This window comes from Pogona vitticeps, chromosome 1 (genome assembly GCF_051106095.1).
Source record: "Pogona vitticeps strain Pit_001003342236 chromosome 1, PviZW2.1, whole genome shotgun sequence".
In the NCBI taxonomy this organism is placed as follows: domain Eukaryota; kingdom Metazoa; phylum Chordata; class Lepidosauria; order Squamata; family Agamidae; genus Pogona; species Pogona vitticeps.
In genome coordinates, this window is record NC_135783.1 from 95,588,988 (window position 1) to 95,609,452 (window position 20,465).

The 20,465-nt window shown below is 38.5% G+C and overlaps 1 protein-coding gene across 5 annotated transcripts in view; it reads left to right on the forward strand.

Annotated features, from left to right (window-relative positions):
- WASF1 (WASP family member 1) overlaps nucleotides 1-20,465 on the forward strand; it is an 87,341-nt gene that overhangs the window by 44,758 nt on the left and 22,118 nt on the right. For all 5 annotated transcript variants that reach the window (XM_072997907.2, XM_020801366.3, XM_020801362.3 and 2 more), the window contains one exon: nucleotides 14,183-14,317. In XM_072997907.2, the coding sequence (XP_072854008.1) occupies nucleotides 14,183-14,317 (135 nt within the window). The remainder of the gene's footprint in view (nucleotides 1-14,182; nucleotides 14,318-20,465) is intronic.

The window sequence follows — 20,465 nt, forward strand, 5'->3', positions numbered from 1 at the left end:
CACACTGCCATGGTCAGGAAGTACATGCTCTACATCAATCATCTCAAGACACTTGCAATCGTAAATGCATTCAGAGCATTTGAAACACTGCTTTCAGGTCAGATAGTACAAATGACTATCTGAAAAACATGGAACACACTCCCATGTCCCTGTTATACCTCACAGTTCATATTTGAGACTGGTGCACTTCCCGCCACATCTTTCCAGTTGCTGTGTATGTAGCAGAAAAGGAGAACCACATAACCAACCAGTTGAGCAGACTGATGGTCCAGATATATGAGTGGACGCTGGACCACAACGTATACAAAGATATTTGTCACCACTAACATAATCCAAAGATCAACATTTTTGTGACCAGAAAGAACAGAAAATGCAGGTCACGGAAAGCACTCCAGAGGAGACCCATTAATGACCTCTCCATTCCTCTATTACAGATGACTGTAATAAAATATTGTCAGGATACCTCAAACACATTAGTCATTGATTCCTGATGGGCTCACCAACTGTGATTTGCTCATCTAAAGATTATAGCAGGGTTTTTGTTGTCTGCCCATTTTTCACTCTTACAAATCCGGAACAATGGCAACATCCCTCACCCAGATCTCCAGATGTTGAAGCTTACCGCATGGAGAATTCACCTACCATAATACATATAGTGGCTCATGCCAGAAAGCCATCCGCCAGACTATTCATATAAATGGAAACAGTTCATATGCTATGCTGAATCAAATCATCTGTCTCCTTGCCCTATGACTTTCAATACTGTTTTGAAATTCCTACAGTTGAAGGAGCAAGGATTATCCCACTGTACCTTCAAGGTGTACCTCTCTGCCATAGTAGCTTAGCAGCTAGAGCTTCAGCCTCTCAGTCTTTTCAGCATCCCACTTTTAAGTAATGTCTGAAAAGACGGAAAAATCTATACTCAGCAGCCCACGCACCACCCACTCCATGGTTGCTCCTACTGGGCCTTCACCAATTGACATGACTTCCCTTTGTACCATGAGCAGTTTCAAACTTCAAACTTCTCTCTTGCAAAACCTTATTCCTTGCGGCTATCACTTTGGCATGCAGTACAAGTGAACTTGCTGCCATTGAGGTTGACCCTCCTTTTGTACAGTTTCGTAACATTAAAGTTATGCTTTACTCAGACTTGACATTCTTTCCAAAAGTGTTATCTGAATTCCATCTCAACCAACCTTTAGTATTACTAACCTTTTCCCCATCCCCTTATTCAGAGGTGCAGTATTCTCCTCATTCCTTAGATGTCAGGCATGTGCTTGCCTTCTATGTGTCTCAGACCAAGTGCTTCAGAAAAGCAAATAAACTTATTTGTTAGCTACCAGGGTCCTGACACTCATAATCTCAACAAGTTTCTAAATGATTGTAGAGACAATTACCGTTGCTTAAAAGCTGGCAAACAAAGAGTTCAAAGAGCTTCCTCTTATGCCTGAGGAAATGGACTTGTCCACAAAAGCTTATATTAAAATATAACCATTAATCCTTAAGATTTTTGTCTTTGTTTCCTTTTTTTGCCAGATATGCAATATGACAGGCTAACACAACTACCTCTAAAAGAGCTCACAGACTCTGAAGGTGCGTTCTACGAGAACTTTAGCCACTTCCATGGCCTTTCTCATCCAACTGGCCAACACATGTAAGGCAGTAGCAAGGTCTCAGCCTTCCACCTTTGTGAGACACTGCCGATTGGATGTGAGGGCCAAGACTGATGCTACCTTTGGCAGGCCAGTGATTTAATCTGTTTTTCCATGACATCTTACTAGCAGGTAAGTTGCCAGTCACCCATATGTGTGATTCACAGAGATCACAAAGAAGGACAGGTTACTTACCAGCAACTGTACTTCTTCGAGTGGTCATCTGTGAATTCACACAACCCACCCATCCTCCTTCCCCCCATCATGACAACCTACTCATCTTTCATGGCAGCAGCAGACTCAAAGAACTGAGAAGCTGAATAGGGTAGGAGGAGCATGCATACTAGAGTACTAGAGGGATCACTCTAACTAATCTTGCTAAGCTCTGGAGTGTTCTGAGAATCTCTGTGCAGGCATAGAAGAAACCTGTATGTGAATTCACAGATAACAACTATCTGTCAGATCTACTTTGATTTGGATTTCTGCTCTGAGCAGGGGGTTGGACTGGATGACCTTAAGCCCTTTCTGATGCAATTATTCTACAGTTCTATGACTTCTCAAAGAACTACAGTTACCAGTAAGTAACTTGTCCCTCAAAAGGTTCGTTAGAATGCAGATGGCTCTCTTGTCCAAAGGTTAAATCATTCTGGCATGACAAAATGGAATGGATGACTAAGTTAACACAGCAGGAAACTAAACTTTACTATTATTCTCATTATTCACTGGAGAGAATGAGAATTTATCTGATAAAGAACTGATGTCAATCCTCGTTATCATGAGTATTAATGAGCACTATCCTGTTTGTATTGGACACTCGTTACATTGCTATTAATTTCAAATTCAGTGGAAGCAGACTGTGGTATTTTCAGGTAATACATTTGATCACCAAGCTCTTGAATGGCTTCCAGTCTGTTATAATGTTATAAACCTGGTCTAGAGGGGCGGGGTATAAATCTAATTAAAGTAAAAGTTTTTTTAAAATGGTGTTTTGAAAAGACAAAATAAATATTTAACTAAATAAAAAGAATTGGGTTAAAAAGTAAACTAAAGACTTCTTTTATTGATTCAGTGCATCCCATGTTAGGTTTTTCCCCTATTCATTTCCACCTACGTTAGTGCAGGGTGGATCTGATTTAAATCAAATAGATTTTTTAAAACCACTGATTTTTATCAACCCTGCATTAGTGTCTTTTCCACTAAGTCTCATCTTCTCATTGTATGTCCCTGTTATGATACCCTCAGTTTAGTCACTGTGGGTCCTACTAAGAATTCAGGCTTGATCTAATCATACTTTTCTTTTTGGTGGTCTACAGTATCTATAAAGCTCTCTTCCAATGCCACACTTTAGATGAATCAATAGTGATGATTATATATTAATTTTATTATCTTTCATCCCATTCTCATCCTATTAAAAGCTTATTCTTTATTATTACTTAAATTCATATGATTCATCGCATTCCCATCCCATTAAGGACTTGCTGTTTTTATGTATATTGTTATTACTTAAACCAGAGTTCAAAAGTCTGCTTTTTGTTTTGAGCTGTAATCACTTCAAAGGACGCTGACTTGGAATATGATGCTATCCTGAACTGCTGCTATTTATAGCATCTTTTAACCACTAGGACATCAGCATTTTCTGTCTTGTGCCTGCCAAATGATGTTACATAGGTCTTAGCTATAGGATACACACTGCTTCTCTGGAAGATAAAATGTTTTTATCTCTTCCAGGATCTTTGATGTAGAAGTTCATCATTACATTATGGGGAAAAACCCAGCAAATGTTTCTCTTTTCAGATATGCTTATTTGATATTTTGTATTCTGGAATAAAAGACTGGCTGTGGACTTTCCTTATCTGCTTAATTCTTAGAAGTAAAATATTAATTTAACACACACACCCAATTTCTGTATCCTGATATATTTTGAATTTCTTTTCCTTTTGTCGTTATCACTTATGAAGCCAGTATATAAATAACAAGGGAAGACTTTTAGCAGGAAGGCGGTTTGGGTCTTTGGGTCTTCTCTTTTAGAAGCCTAATGCCTTTGCCTCATATCTTTTTAGTATCTGTTTTTCAGAGAGAGAGGATAAAAATAATGCTGAAAAAGTAGAAGGAAGAATAGAGTTGAATTACCAGAAATGTCTTGACTTCAAATTTGATTTTATAACAAAGATGTTTTGAAGTCTGTTCTAACTCAAAAAGGATTGAGCTAAAGAAACCCTGAGGATGCTTGCTATTAAATGTTACCTAAGGACTCTGAGGATACACTTTCCCAGCAGTTGTGATCTGTCATCAACATATCCTCTAATTTTCAGCCCCACTGAGTGGGGCTCCACCTCTCTCTCTTGTAATATCACTCCTCTGTGCGTGTACAGTTACAAACCCCCAACCCCCCACACATGAGGTTCTGTCACAGCCAGAACCAAAGGGGCTAAAAACTATCACTGTGTGGAGGAGGAGGAAAGCTGCACGGAAGGAAGCAGCATCTCTTGCACACACAGGCACTAAGGAACCTTGACTGGCACTATTGTTGGATTTCCATAGTATATCAGTGCGTGCACAGCCTTATCTATTCTTCCACTGATGGATACATTTCATTTATTGAAGCCTGAGGATATTGATAAGCTGCTAGGATTAGTGTGATGTACTGCCTGCCTGTGCATTTCTTCTTGGCTCATTATATCAAAGAATATGACTGCTTGATTCTAGATGATAGTCAACACTTTTTTAAAAAATAAGACAGACAGTTTTTGACAGTTTAGAAAACAATCACCAGAATCCTATTAGTGTTCCTGTAAAGTCTGTGAAACTTGCTGTAGCCAACTGCAAGTAATAACAAAGTATTCGTGAAGGCTTTCACGGCTGGGATCTAATGGTTGTTATGGGTTTTTCGGGCTCTTTGGCCATGTTCTGAAGGTTGTTCTTCCTGATGTTTTGCCAGTGTCTGTGGCCGGCATCTTCAGAGGACAGCTGTCCTCTGAAGATGCCGGCCACAGACACTGGCAAAACATCAGGAAGAACAACCTTCAGAACACGGCCAAAGAGCCCGAAAAACCACAACAACCAATAACAAAGTACTTGGGCAAATTTTGGCTACACAATTGTGCAATGACCAAGCACACAACCAAGCCATGCTCTAGCTAGCACCTTGTTAATTTGCTGTAGTTAGCTGTAACAGGTTAAGCACAGTTTATATAAACACAAATAGAATTCTTCCCAACATGTAAAATTAATTCCTGTTTAGGTTTCATATATAGCAGATAAAGTTTCTGTTTTCGAATAGATTTTAGTTGCTTCTTCACAGCTGCATACAAGGAGGAAAGGGAAGTGCCTTAGTCCAAGACTCACACAAGCTGATCCTCATGATCTGGACCCTAATGTTTGCAGGACCAGTCATGAAGTCTTCCTGGAAGCAAAACTGAGGCTGTTGTATTTTGGCCACATCATGAAGAGAGAATACTCTGTGGAAACACAATAATGCCAGGAAAAGTTGAAAGCAGCAGAAGAGGAAGACCAAACATGAAATAGATTGATGCCAAAAAGGAAGTCACAACTTTGTAGGAGCTGAGCAGGACTGTTAGTGATAGGACTCTTTGGAGGTCAGTCATTCATGAAGTCTCTATGGGCTGGAGGTGACTTGATGACCCGTAATAACAAATGGTTCTGAGGCTGTGGCTGTCATCTGGTTGAGGTCTACACTCCATTTTAACCTTTTAGAAATTATGTCTGTCTGCTTGCCATTCTGAATGACAGAAACAAGCTCATGGAAGCATATTAGAAATTAATTGTGCATAGCTATGAACTTTTCCTTCATTAAATGTTATTAAAATAGGAACATGAGCATTATCTTGAGGAAATGTTAGCACAGTTTTAGTGGTTGGAATTTGGTATGTAGGAATTTATTTTAGTTTTGCACATTTTGATGTTTTTAGTGACTGGGAATTCAAAAGGGAGACCAGTGTACGCTGTCAGCCATTATATGTGTGGTGCTTTAAATCTAAGTATGTATGGTTTAGATTGTGAAATCTTGGTGGGGAGAAAAAAAATGAAACTGGAATTACTAATTCTTCATCAAGGTCTCCATGTATACATGCAATAAGAAATGGAAACCAGGAAGAATGTAGGAAAAACTGATTAAATGGTTTCTCTTTTAGAGAGAAAAAGAGACTTTGTGTTTCATTTTTGAAGAAAACTCTTTCCGTGCAATTTATCATTTAAATAATAATAAAAAAGAGTGGTTATGGTTTGGCAGTACCACACTGATATGCAGATAACTTATCCAAGCCCAGAATATGTGAGAGTGGTAGGGGCAAATTAGCTGATGATGGACTTGCTAGGCTGTTGAAATGTTACATCTAGCTTTCTCATTTCTCTGTTGTGTATCCTTGATTGTTTCTCTGAAGACAAGAAAGTGATTGAGCTTTCTTGCATGGTGTTAATAGATGGTCCAAGTCTCTGCTTCTTAATAGAACAACAGCTTTGTACATCTTCAGTTTAATGGAAAGTTTAATTCCACATTGATTCCACACAGAGAATCAAAGTTTTCAAAAGGCAGTGTTAGGTCTAGATATTTGTGAGGTCAGTTTATCATCAATGAAAACACAGTGGGAGGCAGAGTTGCCAAAATACAAATTTATCTCTTGCAGAAAGGGAATGTTCATGTGCTTTCAGGATTGGTTCCTCATAAAGCATGCCAGTGACAAGTTAATATATCACCACTATCTTATCAATGTGAATCTTCAGATGGATATTGTTACCAGCAGCAGAGAGTAAATCAAGATTTGAAGTGTGGTTGCATTAAGATCACAGTATTGGTAAACAGAAACTTACACTCTGTATATGATGAGACTTAGATATGTTAATTCTTAATTTTGATTTATATTATTTTTGTTTTAATAATTGTTAATGATATGTTGTGGCCCTGGGTGGTATAAATCAAATAAATAAATAAATAGTTACAACCTTCAGATTGAATAGTTTCAAATTAGTTTGACACCAAAGGGTAATTCCAGGGTTTTATTCCTGTAAGCATCTCAGAGCATTGCGGAAAACATACATTGAGGCAAGAACACAGGCTATAAATAATAATATCAATAATTTATTACGGTCAGAAGATAAGAATGCATTACAGTACAGTATTTAGATAAAATCACATAATATCAGAGACATTGGTCAAGACATGACACCATCATTGCACCCTCTGGCTCTTTTACAACATTAAAGTTAAAAAAGAAATTATAAGTTAGCCAGTAGCATTGAAGGATATACAGTGGGGTCTCGACTTACGAACGGCTCGACATACGAACGTTTCGACTTACGAACTGCTCTCATAGGAATATATGGACTCGACTTACGAACTTAGATTCGAGTTACGAACTCTTTTTTTCCCTTTTTTAAAAAGCTAAGTCATCTTAGGTTAAAAGGAAAAAAGAAAAAATATCCCCCCTCTAGTGGCAGAAGGTGGAATAGCAGCTTCCCATTAGTTTCTATGCACGAAAAGAGCAGATACGGATTAAATGGTTTTCAATGCATTCCTATGGGAAATGCAGATTCGACTTAAGAACTTTTCGACCTGAGAACTGCCTTCCAATATGGATTAAGTTCGTAAGTCGAGACCCCACTGTAAAAGCTTTTGAAACATCACGACTGTCACATGATATAGGATGAAATTAGGAGACACATATCAGTATGCCACTCCAACTCTCCTAGAAAGTAAGTTAAACAAAAAAATGTCTAACAAGGGTGGGGACACTCAATTTTATGTAGTCAGGAGACTGCGACAAGCTATTGTAGCAGCCCAGTATTTGGCCACTTTGCTAGTAATGTAAGAAACTTTATTGGAGAGCAGCAAAAGAATATAAAATTCATCAGATCTCCCTGAAAATTGTAGAAAAATATGGGAGAGAAGATCCTTGCATAGAGCTCAATAGAAATGACAGTATAAGAGGACATGCCCCACTGTTTCTACTTCACCACCATCACAAGGATATAAATGATCAGAACAGAGTATGCCTTGAAATCTGCCTTCTAGGAGATTAGAAGGCAAAACATTAAATCTGGCTAAGGTAAAAACTGTTCTAGATTTAAGTGGTGTTATACTGGTCATTAGGTGGGAATTATCAATGTGTTGTTTTTACAACACTGGATTTGTCCAGTGAACCTATATCTTTGTGAAGTTCTATGTCCCAGATCCTTTACTTGATGGATGATTTGGCATTGGCATAACCCAAAGGTTATTTGGGGAAAGACCAATTTGTAGAGCTTCATTTGTCAGGTGACGCATCCGTTCTGAAAAGAGTCAGTGGTGCCAAACCTTGTGGGAAGAAGGTAAGCTTTAGCCAGTGATTGAACATGTAGACCTTGGCATGCGCTCTGATGGGGACTAAACGTGCCTCGTAGGTGTAGAGCTGTGTTAGAGACACAAGGAGGCACTGCCAGTATAGCTGTCAGAAATTTGGATTGGACAAACTCAAGGGGGCACAGATTGGAATATGCAGATAATTGCGAACCACAGAGCATTTGTGCAATTACTTCAGCCTTAAACACTTGGGGGGCAACACATGTTGCCCCCCTTTATTGTAAAAAAAAAGTCTAATTAATGCAGTAGCACTTTTCCGTGGATTCATTGCTGTGTGCTTTATGTGGGAGAGCCAGAGTAATGAAAGAGTGTACCTAAATATGTACAATATATCACAGAAGTGAGTACACCCCCTCACATTTCATAAATATTTTAGTATATCTTTTCATGTGACAACACTGAAAAAATGACACTTGCCTACAATGTAAATCAGTGAGTATACAGCTTGTACAACAGTGTAAATGTGCTGTCCCTCAAAATAACGAACACAGTCATTAATGTCTAAACCGCTGGCAACAAAAGTGAGTACACTCCTAAGTGACAATGTCCAAATTGGGCACAAATTGGCAATAGTTTGTGTGGTTGCCATTGTTATCCAGCAGTGCCTTAACCATCTTGGGCATAAAGTTCACCAGAGCTTCATAAGTTGCCACTGGAGTCCTCTTCTACTCCTCCATGACAACATCACAGAGCTGGTGGATGTTAAGAGACCTTGCGCACCTCCACCTTCCATTTCAGGATGCCCCACAGATGCTCAATAGAGTTTAGATCTGGAGACATGCTTGGCCAGTCCATCACCTTTACCCTCAGCTTCTTTAGCAAGGCAGTGGTCGTTTTGGAGGTATTTGTGGTCGTTATGTTGGAATACTGCCCTGTGGCCCAGTCTCCGAAGGAAGGGGATCATGCTCTGCTTCAGTATGTCACAGTACATGTTCGTATTCATGGTTCCCTCAATGAACTGTACCCCCCGTGCCAGCAGCACTCATGAAACTCCAGACCATGACACTCCCACCACCATGCTTGACTGTAGGCAAGACACACTTGTCTTTGTACTCCTCACCTGGTTGCCGCCACACACACTTGACACCATCTGAACAAATACGTTTATCTTGGTCTCATTGGACCATAGGACATGGTTCCAGAAATCCATGTCCTTAGTCTGCCTGACTGCAGCAAACCGTATGTGGGCTTTCTTGTGCATCATCTTTAGAAGAGGCTTCCTTCTGGAACAACAGCCCTGGAGACCAATTTGATGCAGTGTGCGGCATATGGTCTGAGCAGTGACAGGCTGACCCCCAACCCCCTTCAAGCTCTGCAGCAATGCTGGCAGCACTTATACGTCTGTTTTTCAAAGCCAACTTCTGGATATGACGCTGAGCACGGGCACTCAATTTCTTTGGTCGACCATGGCGATGCCTGTTCCGAGTGGAACCTGTCCTGTTAAACTGCTATATGGTCTTGGTCACTGTGCTGCAGCTTAGTTTCAGGGTTTTGGCAATCTTCTTATAGCCTAGGCCAGTGATGGTGAACCTATGGCATGCATGCCACAGCTGGCACACAAAGCCCTTTCTTCTGGCACACAACAAACTTTTTGAAGTGGCTGCAGCTGGGAGTCTCCCTTTCTCTTCCTGTTCTGGGTCCTTTAACTTCCTGTCCGTCCCCATGATTCCCCCTTTAACTTCCTGCCCATCCCTATGATTCCCCCTGAAACTGCCACTTCCTGTTCCAGTTCTGGTCTTCCGGGTGGCACAGCAGCCACTGGTTTCTTCCCCACGCCCTCATTTTGGGCACTTGAGCCGAAAAAGGTTTGCCTCCACTGGCCTAGGCCATTTTTATGTAGAGCACCAATTCATTTTTCAGATCCTCTGATACTTCATTATCATGAAGTGCCATGTGGAACTTCCAGTGACCAGTCTGAGAGAGTGAGAGTGATAATACCTGCTCCCCCTTCATACCTGAGACTTGTGACGCTAACGGGTCTCATGACACCAGGGAGAGAAAACGGCTACTTGGGCCCAAATTGGGCATTGTCACTTAGGGGTGTACTCACTTTTGTTGTCAGCGGTTTAGCCATTAATGGCTGTGTGTTGCGTTATTTTGAGGGGACAGCACATTTACACTGGTATACAAGCTGTATACTCACTGCTTTACATTGTAGCCAAGTGTCATTTCTTCAGTGTTGTCACATGAAAAGATATACTAGAATATTTATGAAATGTGAGGGGGTGTACTCACTTCTGTAACATACTGTATAACTTGACACCTGCTCTTCCCGTTGATGGACTATTTGTGCTTGATTCTTCTGCTAACAACCAACAGTTTAGTTTTCAAGTAGTTAATAGCTGCTCTTTGTTGCAATAAGAAGAGAGAGCCTTTAAAAGTCATCTTAAGCCAACACAAGTTGAAGACAACAATACTACATCTTTGGCACATAAAAGAATTGAAAGAGGATGGGTAGAAAATCTAAGTGGGTGGAAATCAGGATTTGCTACATTTTCAACTATACCATTGATATAAAAATTGAACAACGTAGGAGCTAAAATGCAGCCCTGTTTCATTCAATTGAACGATGGACCCCAGCTTGATTGCACAGCACCGGTAGGCAAGTATTTTCATACGAACACCACATTAGCAAAAGGAGTCACCTGTCAATGTTAGCGGCATGAAATTTGGCCCAGAATTTGTCTCTTAGGATGAGGTGGAATGCAGATTTGAAATCGATGAAAGCTTTAAAACGGGAGCCACCTTTGGGTGAGAAATATTTATGGGCTAGATCAGTGGTTCTTAACCTTTTTGAAAGAATCGCCCCCTTGAGCCATTGAGGAAGTTATCATCGGCCCCTCCCCCAACATAACCTCTCAATCACAGCACAGATAAATAATTATTAAATTTATACAAACACATTTTTTTGTTTTCTTTAAAATTGTCATCAGGATATATCAATGCAAATAATTTATTTCCAGTCTTTTTCCCATATCTCAACTGTGTGAAGAATTCTGATGCCACCCATTTATTTATTTATTTATTTGATTGATTGATTTATATCCCGCCCATCTGGTATATTCTACCACTCTGGGCGACCCATCACTTTACTCGCAAGCTTTGTGATACATGTATTTCATTATTATCTTATTTATTCCAGGCACTTAAATCCAATTACCACTGAAAACAAAATTCAACTGCAAGAAAATGAAATGCCCCCCAAAAAATCAGTAACATTTAATTATTTAATTACAAGTGAATTTTAAGATGCAAAAAGAAATATAAAAAGGGCATAAGAACAAACCACAATGCAGGAACTAAGAATTTCAAGACCAAAACTTTGAAACTAAATTAAGATTCGAGGAAAATATATACTCATGCACACTGTAAAAAGGGTTAAAAAGACACAAAGAATTTTTTTACAGAGGGAAAGCAACAAAAATCAGAGCGACAAATTTAATGCCTTAAACTAAAGAAAAATACACATATCTACACAAAAAGTTTACACAAAGAGCACAACAAAAAAAATTGAAACCATAAAACCGAGAAACCAAAATATAATATCGAACTGGGGTGCACGGTAAAAAAGTACAGTAAAAAGAGACACACAAAATGTTTTACAGAGCACAACAAGAATTCGAAAACGAAGCCAAAAACTGGGATGTGAAATCCAGACTGTACACATTACTCCAGGTGCAGCCTTACCAGCGTTTTGTACAGTGGCATTATAATGTTGGCTATTTTATTTTCAATCCCCTTTTTAGTGATACCTAACATGGAACTAACCTTCTTCACTGCCATTGCACACTGGGTTGACACTTTCATCAAGCTGTCCATCAGCACACAAAGATCTCTTTCCTTATCCATCATGGACAGCTCAGAACCCATCAGCTGATAACCAAAGTTTTTTTTATTATTTGTTGTTGCTTTTGTTTTTGTTTTTAACTTTGAGGTATAGGGGACCAGGGATGCTGGGGAACCAAAACATGGCAAAATCTCTGCCCAGGGCATAAGAGGCCTTTGAGCAAAGCAAACAAACAAAAACAAAAGACAGGTCCATAGGCCACTCTAAGTGTAATATGAACATCAGTATGCATGTGATTAATGAAATTAGAGTGCTACTTGCATACTGTAAACCAGTTGTGGTCTACTTAAATAGATCTGTGGATCAATTTTCTATCATAGTACCTTCCAGGACAGCATGGGCTGCCCAAAATTTATTTCTAAAAAGGTGAATACAGAGATGTTCAGAAGTCAACTTCTAGTTTTGAAGAAATGTTTATTTGTGCAGTGTTAAACACTCTTGCGGGGGACGAGTGACTTTTTTCAGCCCAGTGAATTCTAGACTTTTAGGAGCACCAATTCTTCTTGGGGAGGGGCTGATTAAAAAAAACAGTTTTGGCTGGAATGGAGGAGTCTGATTAGACCAGGGGTTGCAGAAACAAGACAGCCCAGAGCCACATATGGTCCATTGCTCTCTAAACATATACAGTGTCCTATCATCTCAATGACAGAAGTTTACAGAAATCCTTCACTGTTTTTGGATTGTTACTCCTTTCTACAGTACTCTTGTTTTAGTTTTATTGAGACTGTCACCAAAGCAACGTTGTATCCAAATACGGTATATTTTATTTATTACTGCAAAATATATAGTTTTTGTTTTTACTTTTTTGCCCCTGCTTCTCTGATAGCAAATACTAAGACACATATACTTAAGTAGCATAGGGTGCGTCTGTTACAACTAGTGTATATGCACATTTGTGTATGTAGAAAGTAAACGGTTCCTGTTTTAGAATTTCATAAATATGTAAAATAGTGCATTTTTATATATGGTTCAGTTCAAAATGAATCATTTGAAAATTTTAAAACAATTTAGGTTTGATGGGAATATGAGTATTTCGTATATTTCAATTTCCCCAAAATATATGCATTTTCCTTACCTTGGAGGAAAAAACTCTCAAAAATATTTTTCCATGGCTTTGAAATTTCTGCATTTTGTGTAGAGGACTACAATACCCAGTGAAATTCTTCAGACAAGTAAGAAAAGCCCATTAGACTTAACTTTTTGGAATATGTTGTTGTACCTTTTCTCTATCTGCATTCAAATTTGCATTCTTAAAACAAGGGAAAAGCAGTATCAATGAAAAAAATACAAAGAGCAGAAGTAGAGTATCACTTAATATAACTAAGAAACTGTGTATGCATTTGAGAAAGAAAATGCATTCCTTTGAAATAAAAAAAGTGGGTGGGGTGGGAGAAGAGTCCTGCCAAGAAGTTGGGGAGAGGCAGGCGTGGTAGTATGTACAGTCTTGTGGTACCTTGAAGACTAATAAGTTTTATTTGGTACAAGCTTTCATACACTGCAGCCCACTTCAACAGATGCCAAGAGATTGTTCAATGGTGCTGCCTTGAACCTGAAGAAAGCATTGAATGTTTTAAGTCATGAATGTTTCACTTAAAATTGCTAGGTGCTCAGCATTCAACATATCACATCTCTATAGAATGCTTTGCAATCAGCTACTTACTATGTTGTTCTCTTACCTTGGGAATTGTGCTCTGACAAATTTAATTGCTTTAATTGTGGAGTGGAGTGCAGCAGAAAACTGGAAACACTCCAGATTCCCACTGAGTGCCTTGGAATCCATTTTGTTTCATTTGCAAATATGTATTCAAACTGTTCTTTATGACTTCTATGAAGATAGATTTTAGGAGTGCTGCCTGATCACTCAGAAGTAGTGGGAATCAAGTGCCAGCTGTTAATTTGCACCTGGAGATAACATCTGGTATAATTTCTTTGGGAAAAACAGGAATATATCCTGGATCATAAAACGAAGCATGCTAGTTCCTAAGGATGGGGCAACCTGCTGTTAATAAGATTGACATGTGCAGATGTTTTCCGAATTCCACTAAATGATTTTATATGATGTTTGATCTTTTGAAAATTAGCATTAACGCTACTAGGCCTTCGAAAAGGTATACTTCTTGGACTCTAACTCCCAGAGTCCCCTAGCTAACAAGAGCGCTGGCCATATTGGCTAGTGGTTTGAGGAAGTTGCAATCTTAAAAAGTAACTTTTCCAAGCCCTGGTAGGTATAAATGACAATTGTATCTAAAAAAATGAAACAAGAATTTGTCTTGCTTTCTGGAAGCATGTTGCCTTCCTAACTCTACTTTTAACGCTTTCCTTTTGCAGGTAAATATGCAGAAGATATCTTTGGTGAGCTTTTCAATGAAGCACACAGTTTTTCTTTCAGAGTGAACTCCTTACAAGAACGTGTAGACCGTTTATCTGTTAGTGTTACACAACTTGATCCAAAGGAAGAAGAACGTAAGTTTTTAAAGAAATTGATATATAAGACCTTTTATGGATTGTATCAGGCATAGTTTTTATACATAGGTCATAATCTCCAATGTTAAATGCAAGAAACATTCCTACTTTTCTGTACTAATTTTCTGCTAATCGAGGTTAGAACATTTATTTTAATGTTCACTATTGGATGTGCTTCATGTAAACATCCCATTGGGTGTACTCACTTTAAACCCAGAATTGCTTAAGTGGTGTGCATAATTGTTCCAGTTGGACATATCATGCATTTGATGGTGCATCTGACAAATGGCCAGAAAACTGTAATAAGTGTTTCCACAATTTCCCCTGTGTATTGTTGTTGTTATGTCAAGTCAGAACTGACTTGTAACAACCCTAATAGGGTTTTCAAGGTACTGTAGGTGAGCTATCTGAGGAGTGCTGAGTTTTCCAAACTTGCTGGCATATTGAGTGTAGCACCTTAACAGCGTCATCTTCTAAGATTTTAAATACCATAGTTCAACTGGAATGCCATCACCTCCACTTGCCTTGTTGTTAACCACGCTTTCTAAAGCACTCTTGACTTCACTCTCTAGGATGTCTGGCTCAAGGTCAGCAACCACATTACTGTATCTGGGTTGTCCGGAACATCCAGATCTTTCTGGTATAATTCCTCTGTGTATTCTTGCCACCTCTTCTTGATATCTTCTGCTTCTGTTAGGACCCTACCATTTTGTCCTTTATCATGTCCATCTTTGCACAAAATGTTCCTTTAATATCTCCAATTTTCTTGAACAGATATCTGGTTTTTCCCTTTCTATTATTTTCTTGTCTGTCTTTGCACTGTTCATTTAAGAAGCCTCTCCTTGCTATTCTTTGGAAGTCAGCATTAAATTTTCTGTAACATTCCCTATCTCCCTTGCATTTTGTTTCCCTTCTCTTCTCTGCTATTGGTAAGGCCTTGTTGGATAGCCACTTTGCTTTCTTGCATTTCCTTTTCTTTGGGATGGTTTTTGTTGCTGCCTCCTGTACAATGTCATGAGCCTCCATGCATAGTTCTTCAGGCACTCTGTCCACCAAATCTAGTTCCTTAAATCTGTTCTTCACTTCCACTTTGTATTCATAAGAGATTTGGTTTAGATTATATCTGACTAGCCCAGTGGTTTTTCCTACATTCTTCAGTTTAAGCTTGAGTTTTGCTATAAGAAGCTGATTACCAGAGCCACAATCAACTCCAGGTCTTGTTGTTGCTGACTGTATAGAGCTTCTCCATCTTTGGCTGCAGAGAACATAATCAATCTGATTTTGGTATTGCTCATCTGGTGATGTCCATGTGTAAAATCGCCCCTTGTGTTGTTGGAAAATAGTGTTTGTGATGACGAGCTTGTTTTGACAAAACTCTATTAGCCTTCGCCCTGATTCGTTTTGAACTCCAAGGCCAAACTTTCCTGTTGTTCCTTTTATTTCTTGACTCCCTATTTTAGAATTCCAGTCCCCTATAATGACAAGAACATACTTCTTTGGTGTCAGTTCTAGAAGGTGTTGTAAGTCTTCATAGACTAGCTTGGTACATAAACCTGGATTACTGCAACGTTGAAAAGTCTGCCTTGGATTCGTATTGAAATCATTCTATCATTTTTGAGATTGTATCCCAGTACAGCTTTACCCACTCTTTTGTTGACTATGAGGGCTGCTCCATTTCTTTTAAGGGATTCTTGCCCACAATAGTAGATATGATAATCGTCTGAATTGAATTCGCCCATTCCCGTCCATTTTAGTTCACTGACGCCCAGGATGTCAATGTTTATTCTTTCCATTCCTGTTTGACCACATCCAGATTACCAAGGTTCATAGATCTTATATTCCAGGTTCCTATGTAGTATTTTTCTTTGCTGCGTTGAACTTTCCTTTCACTTCCAGGCGCGTCCGCAGCTGAGTGTCCTTTCGGCTTTGGCCCAGCCACTTCATTACCTCTGGACCTACTTGTACTTGTCCTCCACTCTTCCTCAGTAGCATGTTGGATGCCTTCCAACCTGAGGGGCTTATCTTCCAGTGCCATATCTTTTAGCCTTTTGTTTCTGTTCATGGAATTTTCTTGGCAAAGATCCTAGAATGGCTTGCCAGTTCCTGCTCCAGGTGGATCGCATTTAGTCAGAACTCTCCACTATGACCTGTCCATCTTGGGTGTCCCTGCACAGCATAGCCCATAGCTTCTCTGAATTACTCAAGCCCCTTCACCACGACAAGGTAACAATCCATGAAGTGGTCTAAATGGAATTACATTCTACCAAAAATCAGGCTTCGGGGTATTCTTTGATTAGCAGTATTTTTGGTGATAGTGGTGACTGCTTTTTTACCACTTTTGAATAACTCACTGGCTGTCATTTTTCCTAGAAAAGTCAGTATAAACTCACATGTGTAGTCTTCTCTAAGCTTTGAGTTATAGTGGGTAGTGTTGGACTAAATTGTCAGCCATGGAAATTCACTAGTGGAATGGCACTGGTAATGCCACTCCTTAACTATCTCACACACCTTGAAAACCCTCTGAACGTTGCCATAAGTTGGATGCAACTTGATGGCATGTAACACACATCATAGTGTTTTATGGTACACTGTAATGCAGCCTTCATTAGGCTGCATATGAAAAGCATCCAGAAATTTCAACTAGCTGAGAATTTTCTCATCAGATTTCTGACTAAAACATGTCATTTGAAATGCATAATACCAATCTTACTTACTTTCTATTGTCTACCTGCTTGTATTTAATTTAGGCTGAGTTCACACTGTTGGTTTTATCCTGTAAAGTCTTGAATTCCTTAATACATGGAGCTCAAGAGACTTCTTTTCCCACATCATTTTCTGAAATCTTGCTTCGAATACCTTTGTCAAATGATGCTTAGTGGAATTTATATATTCTTCTTCATGATTTCTGTGATTCACACAAATGCCTTTGCCTGCACAAAGTGTTGTTATGAATCTTCTAAAGCTGAGGAACTGTAACTCCGCTCCAACTTACATTGTGCATGATCTAGCACACCCTCATAGGTTTCCACCACTTCCTTTTTATCCACTACATATGCAATAGGAAAAGGAACGTACTAGAATATTTTTACTTAGCCAAATATTGTAGCCTTTCATTTAATCCCCATTTGTTGATAATTTTTATTTATTGTTCTAATTATTATCTTGTATAAAATAAATAAATACATTGAAAATACAGCAGATAATTTACCTTTCTCCTTTTAATAGTCTCTGCAGCCCTTTTCCAGGTGTATGTTGCCCCCTTGTACGGGCACATGAAATGCTTTGTTCTTCAGCATGATCTCTGTGAATGCACACAAAAGGGTTAATCCAGCGCCAGCGATGGTCCTCTCAGAACATTCTCGAGCTTTAAGAGAAAAGTACTGTAACGAAGTACAAAGTGCTTTGTTTTGCTTTAAAAAGGGTGATCTAAAGCAGTGTACCATCTGTCAAGGCTTCACAAAGGTCTTAGAAGCAGAGATCCGTTGTTAAATCTTTTATTAGAAGGCACTTCAGATTGTGGATTTGGCACCACAAAATAAACCCTTATACTGTATACTGCTCTGCGTTTTTAAGTCTTGTCCAAAGAAAGCTCTTAGAAGGGTATTGAGTTCTGCCTTGACACACATCGGTCCAATGAACATCTAGTTTCAGTAAATTGAATGGAGATTTTGCTGTTGGACCTCCAGTATTAGCCATCGCCCTAACTGTGGTTTCCAAGGTGGCATTTACTCTGAAAGGTCTTAAATCTTCTTCACATGATCAAGCATAAGCTGAAAAAGGATAAAAGATAAGAGAAGACCTGCTCTTGATCTCCTCCAAGCATATTGTTTCTTCAGACCCATTTTCATCTGTTCAGATTTCTTCAATTCTTGTTTCAATTTTAAGTCAAAATATCTTTGTTTTTAGATTATGCGAATAACTGTCATAGAAGGCAGCATCTTAAAACAATCATTCCTGTATGAAAGAAGAAAATATCCGTTTTACTGTTATTGTTGCTATTATTTAATGGTCAAAATTCTGTTGTGTAATAAAAGCGAAGTCGTAAGTTTTGGTCCATTCCTTGATAGTAACTAATGATCCCTCCCATGATTCTCAGGGGGCATGCACACACTCACCAAACCAGTGTGCACTTGCACGCCCAAGAATCACAATAGGGACTCTTCATTTACTGGGATGGAATGGACTGAAACTTACAACTTTGTGTACATTACACAAGAGCATTTCAGCCAATGTATGTATATAACACCATCAGTAGTGTAACTTTACAAAGAGGAAAGGTCCTTGGCCATGTGGTGTGTACACAGTCAACAGAGGAAGAAAGGGAAGTAGAGGCAAGCATGAACAGGACAGAATGTGCACATGTTTCAGTAACAAGTATTGAGATTTGGGTGTTGGCTTTTCAGTAGCAGGGCATGTAAGATGGGCGATTAAGTGAAGGACATTGTTTGCTATCTGTAGATCTTTAAGCACTTGAAGCTAATTTCTTTAAATGTGTTTTCAGCAGATTACTTTGGTTTAGCTGCAGAAGCAATCTGATCTGGAGATCACTTTGAGCTGATTACTCATGAGACTGTCTGTGCCTGTGCAATTTATGTTGTTCTGTTTAAAGTGTAAAAGGAACCTGATACACTATTCTTGTGATATTTAGTTACTTGCCTAAAGGATTGGGAGAGATATAAATTAAAGCAGACATGTGTATATATAATAGATGCAGCTATGTTAAAGATTGAAGTAGGAAATATGAATGTTTAGCATATTTAGCAATATTTATGTCCAGGTATTTTAATGTAAACTAGATAATTATTATAATAACTTTATTCAACCTTAAAACTGAACAATCATTGTTGTAACAGTTCAGCCATAATTAGTGAATTTATTAGTAGGTATAGGAATTTACCAATGTTTTCAGTAGGAGTTTTACAATCTATATATTTAGAGTTGACTGCATCAAGATCCTGTATGCCAGTCATTCATTAGTACTGTATTGTTCAAATGATTTTCTCATAGTGTTCCAAAAAGTATATTGAAAAATGCTGCTCCCAGAGTAAATAGCCAGTTCAAGTCAAACTGCATTAAGTACAAAACTATAAGAGTGGAAAACAAAAATCACCTACAATCTAAATCTCGAGTCTAAAAACATTATGGCAGTACCAATTCATTATTTTATCTGCTATTTTATTATTTGTCTGAATTTTATAATCAACATCAACAATGTGGCAATTTATTTTAAATGGACATCATCCCAGGAATGGGAGCCTCTATGTTTTCTATTTTTATTATTACACTGTACCAGACAGGTGTGCTTTTCTATTACATTATTCTGAAGTTGACTTGTTTAATACTGTTACAGTTTTTAGAATGTATTTGAGCATTTAGTTAAAATGACTTTCAAGGAAATATATTCTCTAAAGTAAAGTGAGTGAAAGAAATCTCCCTAGAAACTTGTAAAAGAGCAAGATAGATAAAAATATTTTTAAACATCTAATAATGTTATAAAGGTGTTTTAAAGTCCCATTAAGGATGATTAATAATGATAAGCAGAAATCATTTCACAGTTCTTTTTTTAAAATTCATATCAGAGTGTAGCACAATTTAAAATTATGAACATATATAACAAATAAAATTCAGGCAATTTAAAATATTAAAATGATTAGACTGTTTTTGATCAGAAGCAGATTTCTTACTTGGCAGGGGAGATACTTTGATCAAGAAGCAGATTTCTTTGATAGCATTATCTCAGCCATATGAAGTGGATGAGTTTGGTTCTGTCTTACCTTATTGTGAGGGTTCGGCTTTTGTCTTCTCTTTCGGTTCAAAGAAATCAGTAGATTTTTGTTGCTTCAAAACAGGTGAAAGATTAATCCACCTCACTACTCTTTCTCACAACCTAATAGGGTTTGGCCATTCTGTTGGTAGCAACACTAACACCTTTTTACCCGGGGGTTTCACCCGCTTGTCATATCTATACTTTTATTTCTCCTGGGTCTTGTCCAAGGCCTCCTTAGCCAGGTCCCAAGCAGTCTGTAAGCTCTCCTTCATTTCCATTATATGTTGTAACAAAGGTTTGGATAGGTCTTCCCCCTCTTCCCATTTCTTCCTGACAAGGTCCAGCACTCCCCTAGGACTTCTCCCATACAGTAATTCGAAA